Consider the following 22110-nt stretch of genomic DNA (forward strand, 5'->3'; position numbering starts at 1 on the left):
ATTCTATGAAGATACGGTAGCGTCCCTATTTTGGGCACGTCATTATAGGTAAAAAAAGAAATCCCAAATACTTAGATTTGACAAAATAGTGAAAAGAGCAGATCTACTGTACCAGCTCACAGCGCACCATAATGTGATGCTCTCTCCACTCTGTCCCTGCCACCAGGGTCTTAACTGCTGCACCCGATCACCATCACATTGGTGTGTGCATAACAATAGACAGTAATTACTGTCATAAATAAAAGTTATGAATAGATTTTGATTGAAATATTCGCTTAAAATAATAGAAACAAGTTTGCCTCTCTCAGTGTGGTGGACACTCACCCACAGGACATTTAGCAAGACAATTAAAAAGTTAACCAGTGGCCATGTTGACGTATACAGTATGATCCCCATACTGTGGGGAGGTTTTCATTTAATAGTTTATAGCACTTCCAGAACAGGTAGCTAATCAGGAAGGCATGGGTGTGCAGAACTCTGTGTTTGAATATTGTGACCTCTACTGGCTGCAGGTGAGAGTGTTTGTTGTACAGTTTGTTGTACTTGATGTTTGACAAATTATGATTAAGCTGTGAGGACATTTTGGATAGTGTTTGGTTCTGTTTAGGTAACATACTTAGAGAAATAGTTTCATTGACCTTTATTTGGCAACATTCTGGACAATGCACAAGACGTAACACTGTTATGTGTGGCATGCATGAGGAACTATACCATTAACTATATAAATTAATGATCAATCATCTAGTCAGGAACTACAATGTTAATGTTAAGACTCCATAATGTTTAGGAAGACTGACCTGAGAGAGAGAGAGAGACAGAGAGAGAGAGAGAGAGAGAGAGAGAGAGAGAGAGAGAGAGAGAGATGCTGAAAAAGAGCACTCTGGGTAAATATTGTTAAAACAAAAAGTAAATCATTTTGTATGTGTAGGCTACTAGTACTGATTATTATTTATTCTAGTTTTAATTTGTATCCTTGTTAATAGTTGGTTTGTTTTTACTTTTGCCATACCACTTTGATTTTTTTTAATGAGGACCACATTAGAGTTAAGATGATATTTTATAGTTATTACTCTATGCATTTTGATTGATTGATGGAATGCACGAGGTACAGTCAGACATTTGGCTTAAGGGATAACACAAAAAAAGTCCTGGGGACTTGTTTCCATTGTGGTCCTATATGTATAGGCTTATACATTGATTTACATGTAGGCCAATACAATGATTTACATGTAGGCCTATACAATGGATAAATGAATGAATGAAACAATCAACCAACAAACCAAGAAATCAATCGATTAATTAATCAATGAATCAATCAATCAAATAAACAAACAAACAATCAATCAATCCATCCATCCATCGATCAGGTATGGCTGTGTGCTTAATATAACTGTACACAAACCAGTAAACCTACCATCCAGTACCCAATGTGGAGAACAGCGACCCCCTGTGGTCACATCACAGCCCGCAGCGCCGTCTGTCAGACAACTGTAGATCAGTGAAGCGATCCGCTCGGAGCTCCGCTGTCGTTTCAGGGACATGTAGTTTTTAGTGTACAAAGATCTGCGCCCGGCAGCGGCCTTTGTCAAAGACAAACTACAGTTCCCTCAGACCCAGTCGGAGGTGTTAGTTGTCAATATGGCTGTTGTCAGACAGACAAAGCAGATCGAGAGGCAAATAATTCGCCTCTGATTAGAATTCCTCACAAAAGGGTCGACACTGGGGGCACAATTGTAGAAAAAAAAAATTGCTCCATTGTTCGACTGCAGCAAAAACAACACAATAGGGTCTCTTGACTGTTAGATTTCTACATTTAAATGGTTTAAGCGGACGATTTGAACCGAGGTAAGTCGTCTCATCTTTGCTCTGTACGACCGTGAATGTGATGTTATTAATAACTAACATTTGGCTGGCTAGCGACGATGAGCTAACATCAGCTACTAACACAATGTTGGCAGGGCTAGCATGGCATGCTAATATAATCAGACTATGGATCATATCACTGGCTAATGTTGAGCTGCTAACGTGTCAGTGATGCTGATCGATAGATAGACCCACTGCAGCATTAAAACCAGCCGTGTCTGGGTCAAAAGCTGGAATGGAAAAAGAAAAAGCTCTTTGATTTGCAAACTTATTATACGCCACTACATTGTCTTTGATGGTGAACATGAACATTAGCTCATGTTAGCTTTTTGGGCAAAGGGCGTGAAAGGCTGGCAGTGCCAATGGGCTTACTTATGCTTTATAACCAACCATTGCGCTGCACAGCTGTTCTGCTGCCCTGCTGTAGGCCCTTTCTAACTTATATATTAACACTGTCTGCGATATGTGTGCAACATTAGCTGATCGGATAGTTATAGGGGGAAACCTGATCGGATAGTTAGGGGGTGTTGGCAGCAAACTATATAGTATTTAAGCCTGTTTGAGAGAATTGCCAAATTGGTAAAACTGTTTTGCACAAAGAAAGAGTGCATGCATTTGGCTGCATTTGTGTTGCACTGCAACCTGCTTGTGACAGTAACTTGCAATACATGACATGTCAACAATATCCAAATATTCAACGATGTTGAAAGTGCTTGTAGCTGTGTGTGTGTGTGTGTGTGTGTGTGTGTGTGTGTGTGTGTGTGTGTGTGTGTGTGTGTGTGTGTGTGTGTGTGTGTGTGTGTGTGTGTGTGTGTGTGTGTTGATTAGAAGTCTGGATAATAACACTATGTGCCATTCCATCGGTCAGAAAACAGACCCAGCAGAGGTAGTATGTATAGGACCCACGCCCCTTTTTCTCTCTCAAAAACCTGAATTTATTGATTAGTAATACATACGTTATTACTACTTCTCAAGTTCACAATGGTAACATTTTAAGCTTATATGCCTGCAAAGGCTAACTTGTCACTCCTTTATATATCCCATGTGTTACACCAGCACCTGCTCACTATTCACTTGTTGTTAATAATAGTTAACCGAGTAAATCGTTGACCAGCTAGTTTAACTGGATGTGTAATGATTTCTTAGAAAGGATGGTATTTGCCTGCATGCTGCACATAAATTAATAACCATGAAAAAACAAGGAATTGGCTGCAGTCAGGACAGGAAGAAGGAGCTTATACATTAAATCTCTGTATAGGTACATTATGCATTCTAAATAGTATAGTTTAGTTTACCATCATAGTGTGCTCCATTCCTGCATTGCACGTTGATTTAATGCTTAGTTCTGAGGTGCAACAATTTTCCAATGGAATTGTGCTTGAAAATGATTCACTGCTGCCAGTGCCAAATTAGGTGTTCTTTAAGAATTGGGTTTTCCTATGCACTTAAGGATGATCTCGAGGGGAGCTTTTAGTGACATACAGCATTTCATACTGCCCGAGAGTTTAGACATAAAAAAATCCAAATCAAACTTCAGCCATTCTCCCCTTTAACTGTAGCTGTAAGGCTACATGTGTATTATAACCACCAGTGGTTCATGGATAGTCCAGGATGTTACTATCCAGCCTAGTAGACATATCCCTTGTCTACCAGTTCATATTAAAGGGTGTGCAGCTCCTGAGGCAGAATAGCTAAGTATCCTACATCTGTAGTACACATTAAGTGTGTGTGTGTGTGTGTGTGTGTGTGTGTGTGTGTGTGTGTGTGTGTGTGTGTGTGTGTGTGTGTGTGTGTGTGTGTGTGTGTGTGTGTGTGTGTGTGTGTGTGTGCGTGTGTGTGGAGGGGGGGTATCGAACCCTTTTAAACCATGTATCATTACCGGAATGAGCCCAGTAGGTACAGAAGATGGCAAATCTGCCGCAGTCTGATTTCAGTGGCATTGATTTTGAGCGCAGCAAAGTGCTTGTGAAAAACATACAGCGTGGGTGGTGCTTAAAGGAGAGAGGAGATGTTGTGGCTCTCAAAGAACAGCAGTCAGAATGCTAAGATAGCATCAGCTGTCAAGGTGACTCTGGCACTCTGCGTGTGTTGCCTGCCGGCTCCCAAAAATAGCTGATTTTTATATTCCCTCTCTCCCTGCTCCCCTCCCTCCCTCCCTCGCTCCCCGTTCCCTTTCGCTTTCACACTTCTTCACCACGTCTGGCTCCTGTCGTCCTCTCTCATCTGCTGCTCTTTATTTTCATCTTGTCATTTCTTTCCCACACACCCCTCTCTCCTGTCCCCCCTCCCACACACACACACACACACACACACACACACACACACACACACACACACACACACACACACACACACACACACACACACACACACACACACACACACACACACACACACACACACACACATGCACGCACCCTCCGTCTCTCTGTCTCTTTTACCCTCGCGCGCAACATCTGCATCCCAACACACTTTCTTCCTGCCTTCTTTATCACTCTCTTTCCTCCTCCCCTTGTGCCTCCTCCGTCCCTCCTCCTCAACACTCTGTCCATCTTCCATCCCGCCGATCACTCCTGCCCTCCTCTTTTGCACCTCCCATTTGCTTCCACTTTCTCTCCCCGTGCATCCCATCCTACACTTTCTTCCTCCCTCCCTCCCTTTTCCTGCTGTCACTTCCTCCTTCTCACCCTCTTTGTCTCCTCTCCTCCCCGTCCCGCCCCGTCCCGTCCCGCCTCACCTCGTTCCATCCCATCTCGCCTCCCTCCCGTCCCAGCAGCAGGATGTCTGAGTTCAGCGAGGAGCCGCGCTTCACCATCGAGCAGATCGACCTGCTGCAGCGGCTGCGTCGCACCGGCATGACCAAGCAAGAGATCCTGCACGCGCTCGACACTCTGGACCGGCTGGACAGGGAGCACGGCGACAAGTTCGGCCGCCGCACCTCCTCCTCCTCCTCGTCCTCGTCCTCCTACGGGGGAGGCGGGGCCAGCAACAGCCTCAGCAACAACAACAACAATAACAACAGCTCCGCCTCCAACGCCGTGGCCACGGCCGCGTCGTTCAACAGCAACACCACTGCCTCAGCGGTCGCCGCCGCCGCCTCCTCCTCGGCGGTCGCCGCCTCCTGCAACGGGAACGAGAGCGGCGTCAACGGCACCGCCGGCCGCTCTGCCGCCGCCGCCGCCGCCGGCAGCTCCTCTTCTTCCTCCTGCGCCTTGACCTCCAAAGTGTCCACCGCCACGCAGACGCAGTTCCGCGGAGGCGGGGGGCTCTCGCCGTCTCCTAGCAACAGCTACAACACCTCCCCTCCTCCCGGCCCTCCCCCGCCCTCTGCCATCCTGCCCTCGCCCGTGTCGCTGGCGGCCCTGGCACAGAATGGCCGCGACAGCCTGGCGGCCACACCCAATGGGAAGCTGTCCCCGCCGCGTTACCCGGTCAACAGCGCGGCGGCCGCGCGCGCCTTTGGGTTCGAAGCCACCGATGAGGATCTGGATATAGACGATAAGGTGGAGGAACTCATGAGGTCAGTAGAAGAACCGAAACATACACTAAGGTCAAGGTTAGGGTCAAATCGTTTTTAGTCATTTAGGAAGCTTTTCTTCTTTGGAAGATTTCTTTGGGCTTTTTATGCCTTCATTTTAGAGAGGGAAAGTAGGCTGACAGGAAATGGGGAGCGAGATGGGGGGGGTGACACGCAGCAAAGGTCGTCAGGTACAGGAACGCTGTCAGGCTGGCATTGCAGCCTAGGGTGCCTGGACCGTCACATTACGGCCCAGGCCATTTAGGAAGCTTTTAAGATCTTTTCACTCACTTTTTCGCCTGCTTTATACTTGGTTGCGCATCTTGTTGGGCACTGAAAATAGCCGATCTACAAGCATTGCAGATTGTAGGCTATTTCAGTTGTGCGACCCCAGCATGCAACTATCAGGCATAACTGTGGCTAAAGTTTGGGTCTACCCCGTCCTGTTTTTGAAGTCTGTTCTCCATATTTGTGTCTCAATCCTTTATTCTTAATAATGTTTGGCCGTGTCATAGCTGAATGGGTAGAGTGACCGCCTAGGAAATTATTATTATTATTATTATGTTCACTTTATCATTATCGCTGTGATACTGTAACGTCAAATCATGACATAATTTGTGCCATGGTCAGGGTGATAGCTTTTAACTCACAAAGAGGACTTTCTGAGTGGATAATATAAATCATAATTCTGGCACACTAAAATTCTACTTGAAAAATAGTGTAAGATTTCACCAGCTATCACTTGCAAATGGCATTTTACGTCTTTGTTCGACCTGATAGAATAGAATAGAAAGTGATCGGACTCTAAAAGTGATTTCTGCCCATGGCTCTTAGTGGTGGAGCTTTGATGAGAATGTTTACAAATCTAATGTCTGAGATGGAGGAACAATCCCAACCCTGGTCCTCAGGAACCCCTGCTACTGGTGGGTTTCTATCCTACTCTCCTCCTGTGAAGGAAGTGAATTCCTTTTACCTGGCGTCCTTGTCATTCTACCCGTCTAATCCTGAACGACCAGGGTTGGAGAATCCATGCAATAGAAATAATAAATTGTTAGTCATTTAAACAATACATTGTTATGTTTTGTTAGTTTATGGGCATCATAGCAAAAACTACGTACATTAACCATATGAACCCTGTTGTGGAACTGTCATAATAGGTGAGCAATGCATGCAGTAAAAATAGACATCCGGCGAAAACAGCAGATCTAAACTCACATAGTGCAGCGTTACGACACATTGTGAGCTTGTAGATCGGCTATTTTCGGCAAATAGATTTGGAGTAGAGGGAGGGAAAAAACAAGTATAGCACCAGCCCTGGAGGACCCCGTAAACTAAGTATATAGGGTTTAAGTGGTTTATAGTGAAGTATAAAAAGGGAGGTATTGTGTGTGAGGTATTTCTTCAGGGTTCCAGAAGCACCCCACACACACACAAGGGGAAAGAAAGAAGAGTTCAGAATCACATGATTACCATTGACTGCATTACATTCTATTACATTATAACACATTACATTCCCTACAAATGGCTACTTAGACTACATTTATCGGACACTGCTCTTATCTTTGAAAATGATGGTCAAATATGTATGGACATTAATGTATGGCAGAATGTGTCGTTTCAGTGGCCAAAATACAGTGCATGTTCGATATCTATTTCCAGGTTCCAAAATGTATTTGAAAATACCCACGTTACCCCCTTTAACTCTGGTGTCCCTATTTTGGGCCCCCCGTTAATTAATTATTTCATGCGTTGCATCGTGACGTGAGCTTGTAGATAGGCTATTTCTGCTGTTTGTCATACGACAAAGTATATAGGACATAAGTGGATAATGAACAACACATTTGAAATTAAATGTATAGGCACGCACACAATATGCTGGTTGTGTGCATGCCTGCTTTCAGCTGCCCCTGGACATACAGTACAGTGGGAACAAGAGGGGGGCATTTATAGCTCAGAATCTATCTTCAGCCTTGCCCCTTCTGCTCATCTGCTCTCACCATGCATTATATGACGTGTCCTTTTTATAAAGGCAGAGAAGTTAAGTAGTGTTCAGCAACCAGTAGTGGTCTGCCATGCAGGCTGGGCTCTCAAACATCTCTCTTCCCAGGGCTGTGTGTGTGCGTGCGCGCGTGTGTGTGTGTGTGGGACACACACACACAGTCGCAGCTTGTCAGCTATCCCACCATGCCCCTCTGATCCTGTCTCTTTTAAAAGCACACATCTCCCTCTCTGCAGGGGTTAGCTTTTATAGTTGGCAGTGGCACCCACCACCACGCTCCCCTCCACCCCCTCCTCTTCCTTCTTTCTTCTCCACTTCTCTCTCTCTCTCTCTCTCTCCCTCTCTATCTCTCCCCCCGGTCTTGTACAGCAGCTTGTGCTACATTGATTTAGTGGTGTCGATACAAGCAGCGTTTTTTGAGGGTCTAATTTTAGCCGCGTCTCGGAGGCTGGTGTGGAGGATATTGATGCTGGATGTCAAGAGCCGTGACGCATTTTCATCTCAGAGATTTGCCAACGAGGAGAGAGAGAGAGAGAGAGAGAGAGCTTATGACTTTGGTGCATTTGCCGTCCCGCTGCACATGTCGGGGATACAATTGTTTAAATTTCAATAGACGCTGTGGCTGGCATGTGGCTCTGTGCTTTGAGCATGACAACTCTACAAAGATCAGGGGTGCGGGGGCAGTGCCCTCCCTGCAGGATCAGTCTATACTGAATATGTATGCACTCCACAGTCCACACAGCATTTTCAGTCGCTGTATTAGGTTGAGGCTATGTGCAGACTGGCATCCCAAATCCGATTTTTGGCCTGTTTAGATTGGAATCATCAGATTCCAGTTGTTCAAGGTTTTTGCAAATCAGATTTGAACCACATTCCCAGGTGGTTTGGAATGCAATTCCGATCCGATTTTCTAAAGGTGTGTCTCAGTATGGATGGACACACGGACACTGAAGCCTGATATATATTACATTGTATGACTGGAACTGGGTATAAACCAGTAATCCATAACAGAATGGAAAAACGTTTATTTAAAACAGTTAAGCTCGATTGCCACTCATTAACGATGTAACAAAGTTAGAATCTGTCTTGGAACCTGTGTCATATCATGTTAAACCCTTTCTTTCTGTCTGTCTCTCTGCTGTCTTCCTTGTGCCTGTCCACTGTGCTATCAAAATAAATCAAATGCCCAAACCTCAAAATGAATGTCTGCGTTTTGCAGGAGGGACAGCAGTATGGTGAAGGAGGAAATCAAAGCCTTTCTGGGGAACAGGAGGATCTCTCAAGCAGTGGTGGCACAAGTCACTGGTTAGTGATTCACGCATGCACGCAGACGCACAGGCACACACACACACACACACACCTCTGTCATATCTCCCATCTCTTTCGTATACCTCTCTCTCACACACACACACACACACACACGCACACGCACACGCACACGCACACGCACACGCACACGCACACGCACACGCACACACGCACACACACCTCATATCTCCCATCTCTTTCTTATGCCTCTCACTCTCTCTCTCACGCACGTACACTCGCGCGCGCACACACACACGCACACACCTCTCAAATCTCCCATCTCTTTCTTATGCCTCTCTCACTCTCTCATATATATCTCCCAATTTCTTCTCTCATATCTCCAATCTCTCTCTCTCTCTTATCTTGCTCATTTTTGTTTACTCAACTCCCTTGCAACTCTTTATCTCTTTGCTGCCACTCTTTAATTGAACCTTTCTCTCACATTACCACCGCAACTTTGTTCGCTGGTGCAGAACACAGCAGATCAGTTCCTCCCAACAGTTGTCTTTGAAACATGTTGGGAAAAGATGTTAATCTCTTAGTTGTCATTTCAGGTATTAGCCAGAGCAGGATCTCTCATTGGCTGCTCCAGCATGGCTCTGACCTGAGCGAACAGAAGAAGAGGGCGTTCTACCGCTGGTACACGCTGGAGAAAACCACCCCAGGTACAAAACAGATAACATTTTTTTGATGCCAAACAGAACACATGCACCCCTTCTCCTAGGGCTGCCATCTTTGGACTAACACCTGGGTTATATTTAGCTGCTTAAGGGTGTCACGCACCGAAAATGGCCAATCTGCTATTTTCGGCGTGCGCACAACTAATTATAATTCAGACAGCTGTGCTAGCATTGACCCTTATGATGAACTGTCATTTCATAGAGAGAAAATAGGAAGTACCATCAATTGCATCATTACAAGGTGTTTTTCTCAACTGATTATTCTTAATTAGGGATAAATTTGCCAAAATAGCTTTTTTGGTCAGAGGGGCTTGTGTGAGCCATAGAAGGTTTGTTTGTAAATCAATCTTTTCTCCAAATCAATCCGCACTTTAAACACATTATACAATGATACGGTAACTTGGATTACCTATATCAAGCAAGTTTCAAGTCTCTGCAAGTTCAATTCTGTACTGAAATTAATGGAATCCAATGGCTTCCTTGGAATTTAATCAAACCACAGCATGCTTTGTAAAATGGTCACCAGTATACGGTGAGTCGCAGTCAGTGGGCTAAACATGCCAGACCGCCGGTATGGTGGTCCTTTAATGTTAAATGTATGCCTTGCTGTACAAGGATCAACAGTGAACCTCTCTTTCTACATACTTCTGAATGGCACATATAGTGTGTGGTTTATGACAGGCTTATAACAAGATAGCAAACATCCCTCTCTGTCCTCTGCCGCATGTTTCTCGATGGACCTGTGCCAACCATCGTCAGCAGTGGAAAACCGCTCTATGCTATTTATGGCCAGACTGTGCCCAGCCCTAATCCCTATCGAAGTCCCTTTACAAGACTCCATCACCGCTGCGGAGAAACCGATGCCCCGTTCACACAAAACTGTACCAATACAAGCTTGACCCAGTTAGGCCTGATTTATACTTCGTTGCCCACGGATGTCGCGTACCGAAAATAGCCGATCTACAAGTTCACAACCGCGACACCTTGTAGATTTTAGATTGATTAGTTCAGGATACAGCTGGCTGTGGAGCGTCTGAATTTAGAGCGGAAGTTAGCACTGGGATCAGGAGAGCACAGTAAGAATACTGTGCTCTCCTGATCCCAGTGCTGACTTGGACTCATTTCTTGTTCACACTTCTAGCCTATGATATTTTTTCAGTTTCAGGAACAGGTTGGCTGCAGGGGGAAAAAAAAGTTTGAAATGGATTTATGTTTTGACTTCAGAACATAAATGGTATCGTGTACATCTGTCCAGAGAGTGAATGAACTGAATTCAAACGTTTTGTTTGATTTTCAGTTTTGCCCTTAGTCAAGGACAGTTCAGTGCAACACAAAGCTTGTCATCATATCTCTATAGATGCTAAGACGCTGAATCTCTGTACATGAGCAAGGTCTCTACCTGATGTTTAAAATTAAACTTCAGGGTAGGTACCCTCACAAAAACATGCAGTAATCCTGGTCACTATACTGCCTCCCCCTGGCCAGCCGGGGCGCCTGATGGAGGGGAAAGGAACTGGTTGGAATAACGTGTTCCTTCCACACGCTATGTCCAACCAGGGAAACCAACTCTCCCAGTTGGTCAGTTGGCTCTCATGCATTGAAGGAGGCATGAGCTCGGCCCTGGCCTCCCTAGGTTGGCAGAGGGAAGGTAGTGCCCAGGATTACATAGACAATTGGCACTGGGTGTAAAAAATGGGGTTACAAAAATCGTGGGATAAAAATGTAAAGAAAAAAAAAATTAAACTTCATAACTGGAGGTTGAGTTAAGAGTTTTTAGAGGTCATTGTGTGCTGCTCAGAACACATAATTTGATTAGATATGAACAGTTATGACAAAATCCAGAACAAAACGACAACATATGAACTACATGCACGTTTCATGGCTCATTATCGTTAAGTCAACCTCTGTTCTAAGACATGTATCCTCTTGAATGCAACAGTGAATGCTCGAATCTTCAAAATTCTGTTACTTCCTGTCCTAGGTGCCACCCTAAACATGCGGCCCGCCCCATTGGCTCTTGAGGAAATGGAGTGGAGGCAAACCCCGCCCCCCATTACCACTGCCCCCGGAACCTTCCGACTAAGGAGAGGAAGCCGTTTCACCTGGAGGAAAGAATGCCTCGCCGTGATGGAGAGGTGAGGAACAATGGATGAGAGATCACAGAACTGTCTTACAGTCTCTCTTACTTCCATGAGGAATTGAGTAAAGTTTACACTGCATGAACAATTAAGAAACAAAACCATCTTCAACATACTGTGTGTTTTGATGGGTTTTGACTACAGTAGTCACATGGGACTATGAACAGAGATGTTATAAAACTTCAGAAGATTATAGAACTTTTAAACTAGCCGTTGTAAATGAATCAATATTAAACAAAACATTTTTGTTTAATAAAAAATGTCTACAGAAACCGCTTTTGTTGGGCTGTATAGGTGAAATAGAGCCACCATTATTCATGTAGCACTCGCCCATACAGAGGGTTGGACGTTAAACGAGTAGTCTAACAGCTGTATGTCAGTGCACTGTTGCCCCTAGTCTCTATCCTTCACATCGCTTCACAATGCTTTGTGACATTAATGTCACTCAAATCCCCCAAAATAAAGGTGAGTTGGCCTATCCAAAGTAGAGACCACAGTTCCAACAGAAATCACATCAGAGCATTGATATGTTAGCACAACTCTTCATTTGTTGATGTTGTCTCCCTGTTGTTGAAACGAAATTTAATTAACTTGTGTCTTCTTCTCTTGTGCCATTTACAGCTACTTCAATGACAACCAGTACCCAGATGAGGCCAAGAGAGAGGAGATAGCAAATGCATGCAATGCAGTCATCCAAAAACCAGGTAACCCAGAAGAGACCCGTAACCACATGAACCCTAGCATCCCAAAACACATCGCGTTTCGACACGTTGTGAGATTCAATGTAGAGGGGAAAAAGGAGGGCACCAAGTACAGTCCCCCGGGGGACCATGGTCAACGAAGTATATTAGGTTTAAGTCGTTAACAATAGTTAAGGATGTTTCTTAGTTTAACTGAAATGCAAGATGGGAGAATCGATATATAATGTTAATTATAATGAAGATGGAATTCTGTTATGAGGTGCCAGAAATAATGTCCATAAGAATAAAAAGAGTCCGTACACAAATTGCTGCTCCCAAATGTATGTTTACTAGTGGTAACATTTCGAGCCGACCAGGCTCTTCCTAAAACTGGTCTGAGGAATTAACGTTACCACTTGTAAACGTACATTTGGGAGCAGCAATTGGTGTACGGATTATTTTTATTCTTATATACTGTTACTGTTAGTGTGTGTCTTTTGGCTGTTTTTCAGCTTCTCTTTCAACTTGAAATAATGTCCATAACATATTTGCTCTGTGCTTTTTCACCCAATTGATGATTGTGTGACTAAATTGTGTCGCTCACCTCCATGATCTATTGCAGGGAAGAAGCTGTCTGACCTGGAGAGAGTCACCTCCCTCAAAGTTTACAACTGGTTCGCTAACCGACGCAAAGAGATCAAGAGACGGGCTAACATTGGTAACGTGGGCTTGGGGCAGGGCTAGCATTGGTAACGTGGGCTTGGGGCAGGGCTAGCATTGGTAACGTGCCCATGCAGGCAGGGCTAACATTAGTGGCTTGGGCTAGGGACCATAACATATTATCTGGTGTAGGCACAATGTAAAATGTATTCTCTGGTGTAGGCATAATATAAAATGTATTCTCTGGTGTAGGCATAATATAAAATGTATTCTCTGGTTAGAATATGAAAACAGTTCATTTGTAATTACATTTATGGATCAGTGAGGTCAGCGAGATTATGGACCAGTCACAACCGACTCTAATCAGGACAGGAAACTTACTGTGACTTGACAGTGTTGTCCTGACTGTCTGTCTCTTCCTCTAAGAAGCCACAATCCTGGAGAGTCATGGCATCGACGTGCAGAGTCCTGGAGGACATTCAAACAGCGACGACATCGATGGAAATGACTTCTCAGAGCAGGTAAGGCTTGGCTTAGAGTTTACACACCTTCATGTGTGCAAGCTTTCCTGACGTTTTGCGTCTAAACACAAACACAAAAAAGAAAAGGCGGTGAATTTGTATTGTATGGTGCGCACATTTGACTATTAATTAATTTTTAAACGGCCACTGTTCACACAGCCAGACACATCCATCAAGGAAGTGTTTGTCTGTTCATGAGCAACACCCATTTTTCATTGACTAGATAAATGCATTATTGTTGCCTCTTGTACGCAACAATGACATGAGCATTTGAAGAGTGTGAACAAGTCTTTGTTACATAGATGCTGCAGGTCCGTTACACAGTAAAATGCTCAATGTTAATTTAACTTAATTTGTACACTATCTGACTTAAATGAACACTACTATGTTACTATGTGTTACTACGTAACTATAGTGGTCAGGTTCTGATAACTGGACAGGAGTCAGGAATCATTCTTAGCTTGGTTTATTATGACAGGCCTGCCTGGGTTAGTAAAAGTGTTATGTGATGTCCATCCATAGTTAGAGAGGCTTACATACATTTCACTTCCACAAACTCCTCCTTCCTACACATCTGGTATCCATTGCAGACGAGAACACAGATAGATAATCGCATGCTAGTCACTATTGACCATGCTAGTCACCATTGACCTTTTAGATTGAACTTTACTCCGGTCTAAGTCAAATGAGCATTCCATGAAATTAGCTGGACAATGGTCCTCCTATACTAGAATAGACATGGTCTCAGGAACGTCTGTTCCTGGTCATTGTAAATCATAGAGAAGGAAGGAGTCCTTAAACTATATAGGTGGAATCAAATATACTATCAGTCAACAATACATACTAACAGTATGTAAAGGTCATTACACAAGATCATATAATGTGCGGTATGTGTTCTGCGCCATTGGTGGTAGTCAGGCCTGATCTCCTGTTTCAGTATGTTGAATATGTGGCAGGATGTGTTGGAAAGACAAGACCAAGATCTCAGTGCAGAGAGAAGAGCGAGAGAGAGACAGACAGACAGAGACAAAGCGAGAAAGAGAGCAAAAGAGAGAGAGAGAAACATGCAGGCACTTCAGAGACACAATTATTAATGGCTGATATAGCTCCTCTAGCAGGTTTTTGTGTGTGAGAGAGAGAGAGAGAGCGAGAGCGAGCTCACACTTTAACTAAAACACTGGCACTTCAAGCACTCACTTTTGGCAGAAGAACATCAGATTTTATGTCATTGTCATTGTCAATGTCAGTTGCAGACGAGCAAAACTCACTTGTAAAACCTCATCCACTGCAGGAGTGGGTGCAACTACTCAAATAGCTGCATTCATTACAGAATCTGTAGCCCTTTTGCTAATGTTATGTTATTCATTCATTTATTTGCCCAGTATAATAATAATAATTATTATTATTGATATTAGTATGTTTTGTTTTATTGCTTTTGGGCACTAGGGCCATCCCTTGCTAGCGTGACATACAGTGTGTAGTACAGGTAATTGGGGGAAAGGACAGACCTGGGTTGAATGTTTTTTTTTACCAGAGCCAAGAGAGGTGAAGCCGTTTGTTTGTTCACGAATGGATTATTAAATCTACAAAGCAGAATTAATTCCAATTGTGGACATTGCTTTCTTTTGCCTGAGTAAGAAACTTCTTCCATGGTGCATCAGTGGTTTTTATTGATTTTAGAAACGTGGTTGGTACTAAATCAACAAAACGCCAGTACACAATACAGTACAGTACGGGCTCCCTTCAAGTCCAGCTAGTGTTTTATTCATTCTCCTACAACATGCCTTCCTCTCTGCATTACACAGTGAAGCTCTGCGTATTAGAAACTGACGAGATGTTTATATGAGCAATCAGATAACCCAGTGATCTTTATTTACTAGTGTACCCCTGCTACAATATGTTTTCTGCTTAGTACTCCCTTTACCGACACAAAACATTCTTCCTGATACTGATGAATTATTGGTTTCTGCCTTAGATTTTTTTGGTTGTCCACTTCTCTATTGTCTTTTTTCTTTTGATTGGCTTTAGAATTCGAAATTCACCTTGGGCAGGTCAATAAAGATGCAGTGGGCTAGCTGTCCACTTGTTTTTAGTTTCCAGATTAAAAAGATTTTTGGAGCACCCTAATGCCTGATTTTATTTACACATCGGTGTGCGCCGTGTCTCGCACCGAAAATAGCCGCTCTACAAGTTAGCGCTGTGACGCCCAGTTAAAAAACCCATGGAGCTTATAAAAATATTCCACATGCACAACTCAACTCAACTGATTGGAAACAAAACATGTGAGTTGGGGCTAGGTGATATGACTCTAAATCAATGTCCTGATTTCAAAGTTGCCTCGATTATAGTTAGTGAACGATTATAATAAAAAGGTAATATAGCAGATCTACAAGTAGCAGATCTATAAGCTCACAACGTGTTGCGATGGGATGCGTTGTGAGCTTGTAGATCGGCAATTTTTGCATGGCACCATTGTACAACAAAGTATAATACAGGGCTTAAGTGTTTTAGTCAGATTACCGGTAATCAATTTAGTTATTGATTTAAAGAAATATATATGTATTTATATTATTACATTACAAAAATATATTGGAACTTTTTCATCTCGATTAGTTTATATAAGAGGAAAAAAAACGTCTCGATTATTCGATTAACATACATGAGCAAGATTAAGTCATTGGTTCTAAGTTTCGGTTTCGATATATTTTCGGTCAATTTCTCAGCCCTAATGGGAGTGTGAACTGATCATGCTTGTTGAAACCTCTCCAGGCCTGTGACCTGCCCTACTTCGACAAGAGACCTCTGAGTCGACCGTTTGGCTTCTACCGGCTGGAGCCCACCTCCCCCACACAGGTACACCCCCACTCACACTGAAAACATGCACACATACAGTATGTATGTGGACTGGGATTAGTTGTTATACAATTTGAACAATATTTAAGATTAAAGTGAGAAAAGCAAGAAGGTAACTGTATTTGAAGTGACTATGGGACTAAAAAAAAAAGAAATCACAAAGAGAACAATCAAGAGTCCACAGCTCTATGCCTGTATTTCTTTAACCTTTTTCAACCTGGTGCCCCTATTTTGGGGATGTAGGTGAATTTTTATTTTTAAACTGTCTGTCGCATCGTGATATGTGAGCTTGTAGATCGGCTATTTTCGCACATGGTCGGACATTGTTGTCAACTCTGCCAAAGAGGTAATGTTTTGCCCGTCTGTTAGCAGGATATCTTCAGCCTTTAAGAGACAGATCTGCATAAAATGTAGTGGAACGGAAAAGGGGGCATGGCAGTAGACGTAACCTGTAAAAAATGTAAAAATGCAGTTAACTTCTGAACAAGCATCCAGGTTTAATGGTCACTAGTCATACAGGTACACGCAGCGAAATACAAGTGTGGTGAGGTCTGCAATACTGTGCTAACATCAACATAATAACAATAACTAAGATAAAAGATATAATAATAAAGATGAATAATGAAGATAAAGATCATAAAGTTAAAGACCTATGAGGAATTTCTACAGCAGAACAGATTAACATAATGACCCCTGCAATCCTGCAATACTTTTAAAAAAAAAGGTTTCTAATCTGTTCAGACAGAACTGGTAACCATTTTGTTGTCGACATGAGATACCCCATGTGTAGAATAATGCAAGATGGCAAGTTATACTGGCCAAAAGAAGCACTGTAATAGCTTATACACAAACTGACACCGTGGCAGAGGTCTGAGCAAAAGTGCTCTAGTGTTGTTGTTTTTTTTACTCCATGCATTCAGATTCTACACCATCTCTGATCAGTCTCTCCGTTCCCCTTCCTCTTCTCGCCCCAGGATGACGGCACAGGGCCTGTTGAACACCAGGACCCCATCTCCCTGGCCGTGGAGATGGCAGCCGTCAATCACACCATCCTGGCTCTGTCCAGAACGGGAGGGGTGCCCGGCGACATCAAAACCGAGTCCCTGGAGGACGAATGAAACTGCACAGGAACTGGGACGGAGGACGAGAGCGGGAGACTGGAGACGGCGAAGTGTGGAACGTACGAGAGGAGGACGGGAAGGAGAGAAGACTAATGGAGAAGTGAAGGAACCGGGAGGGGCAAAATGATACTTAGTAAATTCTTATCCGTCATCTATTAGATTATTTCATTCACGCGGTCACTCCTGGTGACTGGCCCCTTCATCTCGGAGCCCCTCCCTCCTGCAGTGTTTGTTCAATCGTACCCTCGACCACATGGCTGACAGCCGTCCTTGTCCCATCTCACCTCTCCGAAGATGTTCCATGGCGAGAAGGAAATGGGACCGGTATGAGCCTTCGTGCCCCTAACTGTGGCTCCTGTCCGCTTACGCTCCTCCTCTCCGCTTCTAATGGCAGTCCCACTCTCTTCCTCTCTGCTCCCACCACGTCTGCTTCTTCCTCTCCCCCCACCTCCTCCTGCTCCTCTCCCTCCTTTACCTCCTTACCTCCTCACCCTTTCCAGCCTGACGGTCTGAGCCAATCCTCAGTCGATCTCACCGCAACTTCAACCTCAAGTTTAATCTATACTGTATATAAATCTATGGTTCTTACGGTTCTCAATCACACTCCCTCATGGTGTGCTACCACCCCCCACCCCCATCACCCCCACCCCATCTTCATTGTGTAAATCATCAGTATAGCAGCAAGGACCTCCAGCCATCAGATCATGAAAGATGGATATATTAGAGGGAGAGAGATGGACATATTGATGGACGGACGGATGAATGAATGAATGAACGAATGAATGAATGGTAAGAGCCCGCTTGGGGACAAAGAACTATAAAATATGGATGGATCGGCCAGTTCAGTCACCCTCTCCTGCCCCTCTTAGAGCTATCATTCCTTTTTGGGAACTTTTTTGTTTTTGTTTTTTACCACATTGTACTGCTGTCGTATGAAACCCTTTCAAATTCAACTTTTCTGGAACCAAGAAAAACTGACTTTTAAGCCATGGAATGGCTTTTGATGGGTTTCAGGGTCCAAAGGATCAGGAAACATGCTGGGCGTGTAGAAGACCACGTGAACTTTCAATTTGACTGAAAAAATAATGATCAAATTTGGAGTTGTAAGGTATTCATTCGATAGCAGCTTCGTTTTTATTTTTTGCCTCACACATCAGTTACTTTCCCCTCTTAAACTGTGAGCCCAGATGGCTACTGTATATGTAGCCATTATGGCTTTCTATTTAGCGTCCCAATGACACTGTATTAATTCTTGCAGGCTAAAAATGTATTTGGGTCAATGTGATAATCACTCAGACTTAAGCTATCTGATATGAAGGGCGGACATACCTTTCTAAAACAAAATAATAATTTGTGTTAAATAATGCCAAAGGAAAATATGCTTTAAGTAAAATCACGATGCTCATAATTTGTGGCTGATTCTAGACCGGTTTCTAGACCATGTTAAGTCAAAAGACAAATCAGCCGCAGACCTGAATGCCACAGGCCAGTCTCAGAACCCTGTTTTCTTCCAATGAGGTGTTCTGGTGTATCCAAAGTGAATTCTACTAACTCCTTAAGGCATAGTTTATTTCCTTTTTTCCCCATTCACGTTCATTGAAGCCTCTTGGATCCAGTGTGGCGTTGTTCGTGGCTTGACACTACAGCAGGCCTGTGTTCTTTACGAATAGGTATAGCAGACAGAATTATATTGAACCCCCTCCTAAGCTATTTACTACTACTTGTTCTATGACGCTGCCTCTTTATAATAGCCTAAAGAATGTGCTTTCAGAGGATTTGTTTTTAATCAAACTGGTATCAAATGAGGCATAATGTCTACTGGAAGAAGAAAAAAAACTTGGGGTAAGCTTGTTTTAATTTGCCATGGCAATCAAAAACAGCCTCAAAGTTAGAGAAGCACCACATGAAACAGAATCAAACACACCTTACGTTTTTATGTTTAAAATTACTTCCTGTACGCATTTTGCCCCAGGCAGAGTGTTTCCAAAACCATTTTGGGTCTGAGATAATCTCTGTCAAGTTGTACGCTAATAGACAGAAATTATCTCAATGCAGTGTTTTCTTCAGTTTATGGGGTCCCTGTTGCTGGTTATGTTTTCAGCAGCTTAGGTCCCAGTACGAGAACACAATCTTTACACTGAGGTCCCAGGTTGAGTTTAAGAAACCCCTCTGCCTTAAGCTTCATTTATACTCCATTGCAGGACTGTTGCTTGCCAAAAATAACTGTCATTTTCAGCAAGGGACACTGTCGTATTATGGAGTATAAATTAGGCTTCAGTGATGGTTTTGGAAAGCTAGGGGGATATTTCATTAAGTAGGATCATCCTGGTAATTCTCATATACTTTGAATTTGTCAAACTAAGCTTGGATTGGTTCCCAAGGATCTCTGATTGTGAATAACATTTGAGATGTTAATTCACACAATTCTATATTAGCTATCTGGCTTAAAAAGAATAAGCCCGCTGCTTGTTGAAATACCTCCCCGTCCCTAGTCTAGTGAAGCTATTAACCACGTTAACCCTGGCGTCCCTATTTTGGGAATGTCATAGGTGAAAATGTTCGAAATCTTTTGAAGAATTTGCCAAAATGTTGAAAGATTTTGAATAATAGGACCTAAGTGGTTAAGTTGAATTCTGTTGCTTCAGTGTGTACGACGCTCTGATGCAGTGACCCAGTATTGGGATCTGTGTTGCAAAAAGAAAGAGTTGAAAGATTATAACGAAATAACTAAACAAAAAACAAAAAAAAGACAAACTCTGTATTTATACTCTGTTTTTTTAAGGTATTGTGCAAAAAAGAATGACGATATGTTTTGAAATGAAACATACTTTTATTGTTAAGTTAATCTTGCCTTTTAAGTTTTATTTCCACCTTTTATTTTTGTATTATCAATTCCACTATTTTTGTGTTATCCCTTTTTGTCGACTGAACAACAGTCTCCCCTGTTTGCTTCTGAGGTAGCAGGCTATTCTGTGTAATGATGAAAGATAATGCACCTTATTGAAAATAATTATCTCCGTTGGCTGAGTTTGAAGTTTAAAGCCTAATTTATGCTTCTACAAAAAAATGAAAAGTGTCATGTGACAGCTTTTCACCAAAGCATAAAGTAGTCTTCAACCGTCCGTCATCCTGTTAACTGAAACAGCCAGTAGTCACTCTACTAAAAACCAGTGGAGTTTATATTCACATCATGAATTCAAGGGAATGAGCAGGACAGAGTGGATTTTGAGAGTATTTACTGCTATTCCCACAGTATCATGGAAGTTGGTGTATTTAGACCTGAGGCCGATTCTAAAAATGCCTTCTGAAAAACGTATGTTGCTATATATAGCTCAAATCTAAAATGACACAGATGCTTTCCCGGATTGAATGGATTAATTGCCTTCAAAATGTTAATGGAGCATTACACAGTCAAATCCTCAGTGTTCATTTAATGCTAAGAGCGTACAAATGTAACCAAATTACATTTGTACACTCTGAGTTAAACTGACACTGAAGATTTTAGTGTGGAAGTTTGTTCCAGTAGTATCTTACAGTATCTGGGATTTTTGTGTGACTGAGGAACTGATGTTGGGATCAGGAAAAAGATCACCATTATTTGTTCAAAAAGTGAACTGTAAGATTCTTCTATTTACGCTAAAGAAAAGAAATAGACTATACTCTGAAATATGGACTGAAACCTTGAGCGAGACGGACCTAAAGAAACTTAATTTTGTTCCCTTACCTGATGTGCTTACTGCAGTGGCCGTGCTTTTACCCTGAAAGGGTGTCTGTCTACCTGTGGTTTTGCCAGGGTTGAGATGTCTACATGTCCTGTATCTCCAGTGAAAAACACCACCTACCAGTTTCATCCTCATTATAGCTCAGAATAAGAAGACTGAATGCTGTTGTTATTGATCTCAAATCTAGTTGCGTTCTCAATTTACTGTGTTGCCCATTTCAGAATTTAGTGCCTTTTTTGGACAGTAGACTGTTCTGTAATTAAGATGTAGTATAATATACATTTTTTGTACAGTTTCTTTGTTCATTTTTTTAACTTGTGTTTATTTTAGTATGATATATACTGTACAAGAGAATAAAGCTATATCAGTGAAATTGTGTCTGGTGTTCTTGTAGGGTCCAATTTAAATTTAAAATGTGTCAACAAAGCGACAGTCTGTTGGTGAGTCTGTCGGTGGGTCTGTCGGTGGGTTCGACAGTAAAAGTAGTAGCAGAAATCTTTTTTTATTACTCTTTGGTAGAAGTGAATCTTTGTGAAACTATTGAGTGGGCTGACTACAGTATATATTGCTTCTTTAAAACATTCCCGGCTGGTGTTATGGTAAGAACAAATACATTTTCATAAACGTGGAAAGTAAAAACAAAAAGGGATTTACAATTGAAGTTGAAATCCACCAGAATATACATACTGTACTACACAGCATTCCTTTTTTTTCTTATCCCCCCTTCCCCTCAATAGCAACATTATGCCAATCAGTTTCTTGAGTTAATTGTAAACATTTACACAACAATGTCCTCTGATGCACTATAAACAATATATTTAATAATGTATGTAATGTTAACATTACTATTATAACATGGGTCATTTTGTAATAATATTGTAACATTTTGACCTCTTCTCAGTTATCACCAATGGGCCCACTAAATATAAATTAGTTCAGTTGTTAAACCCAAAACAATTTAAAATGTTGTGACTTGGAAATAGCACATTTGTGTTAAACTCACTGGAGTTGTAGATTTTCATTTCCTCTTTCCACGCAATGAAACCGT

At 42.6% G+C, this 22110-nt stretch overlaps 1 protein-coding gene across 4 annotated transcripts; it reads left to right on the forward strand.

Moving 5' to 3' along the window:
- The first annotated feature begins 1624 nt into the window (after nucleotides 1-1624).
- Nucleotides 1625-21429, forward strand: hmbox1b (homeobox containing 1 b). 4 transcript variants are annotated; one of them, XM_084082420.1, is made up of 10 exons: nucleotides 1625-1845; nucleotides 4637-5383; nucleotides 8599-8684; nucleotides 9242-9352; nucleotides 11349-11502; nucleotides 12127-12209; nucleotides 12808-12903; nucleotides 13272-13366; nucleotides 16136-16219; nucleotides 17194-21429. In XM_084082420.1, the coding sequence occupies exons 2-10, from the start codon at nucleotides 4644-4646 to the stop codon at nucleotides 17335-17337; spliced, it is 1593 nt and encodes a 530-aa protein (XP_083938546.1). In that variant the 5' UTR covers nucleotides 1625-1845; nucleotides 4637-4643; the 3' UTR covers nucleotides 17338-21429. The 4 variants fall into 4 exon arrangements, with proteins under 4 accessions (XP_083938546.1, XP_083938548.1, XP_083938547.1 ...); XM_084082422.1 differs by having other exon boundaries at nucleotides 13275-13366; XM_084082421.1 differs by having other exon boundaries at nucleotides 4640-5383.
- The last annotated feature ends 681 nt before the right edge of the window (nucleotides 21430-22110 follow it).

Source organism: Gymnoscopelus microlampas (genome assembly GCF_963454915.1).
Source record: "Gymnoscopelus microlampas genome assembly, chromosome: 16".
In the NCBI taxonomy this organism is placed as follows: Eukaryota; Metazoa; Chordata; class Actinopteri; order Myctophiformes; family Myctophidae; genus Gymnoscopelus; species Gymnoscopelus microlampas.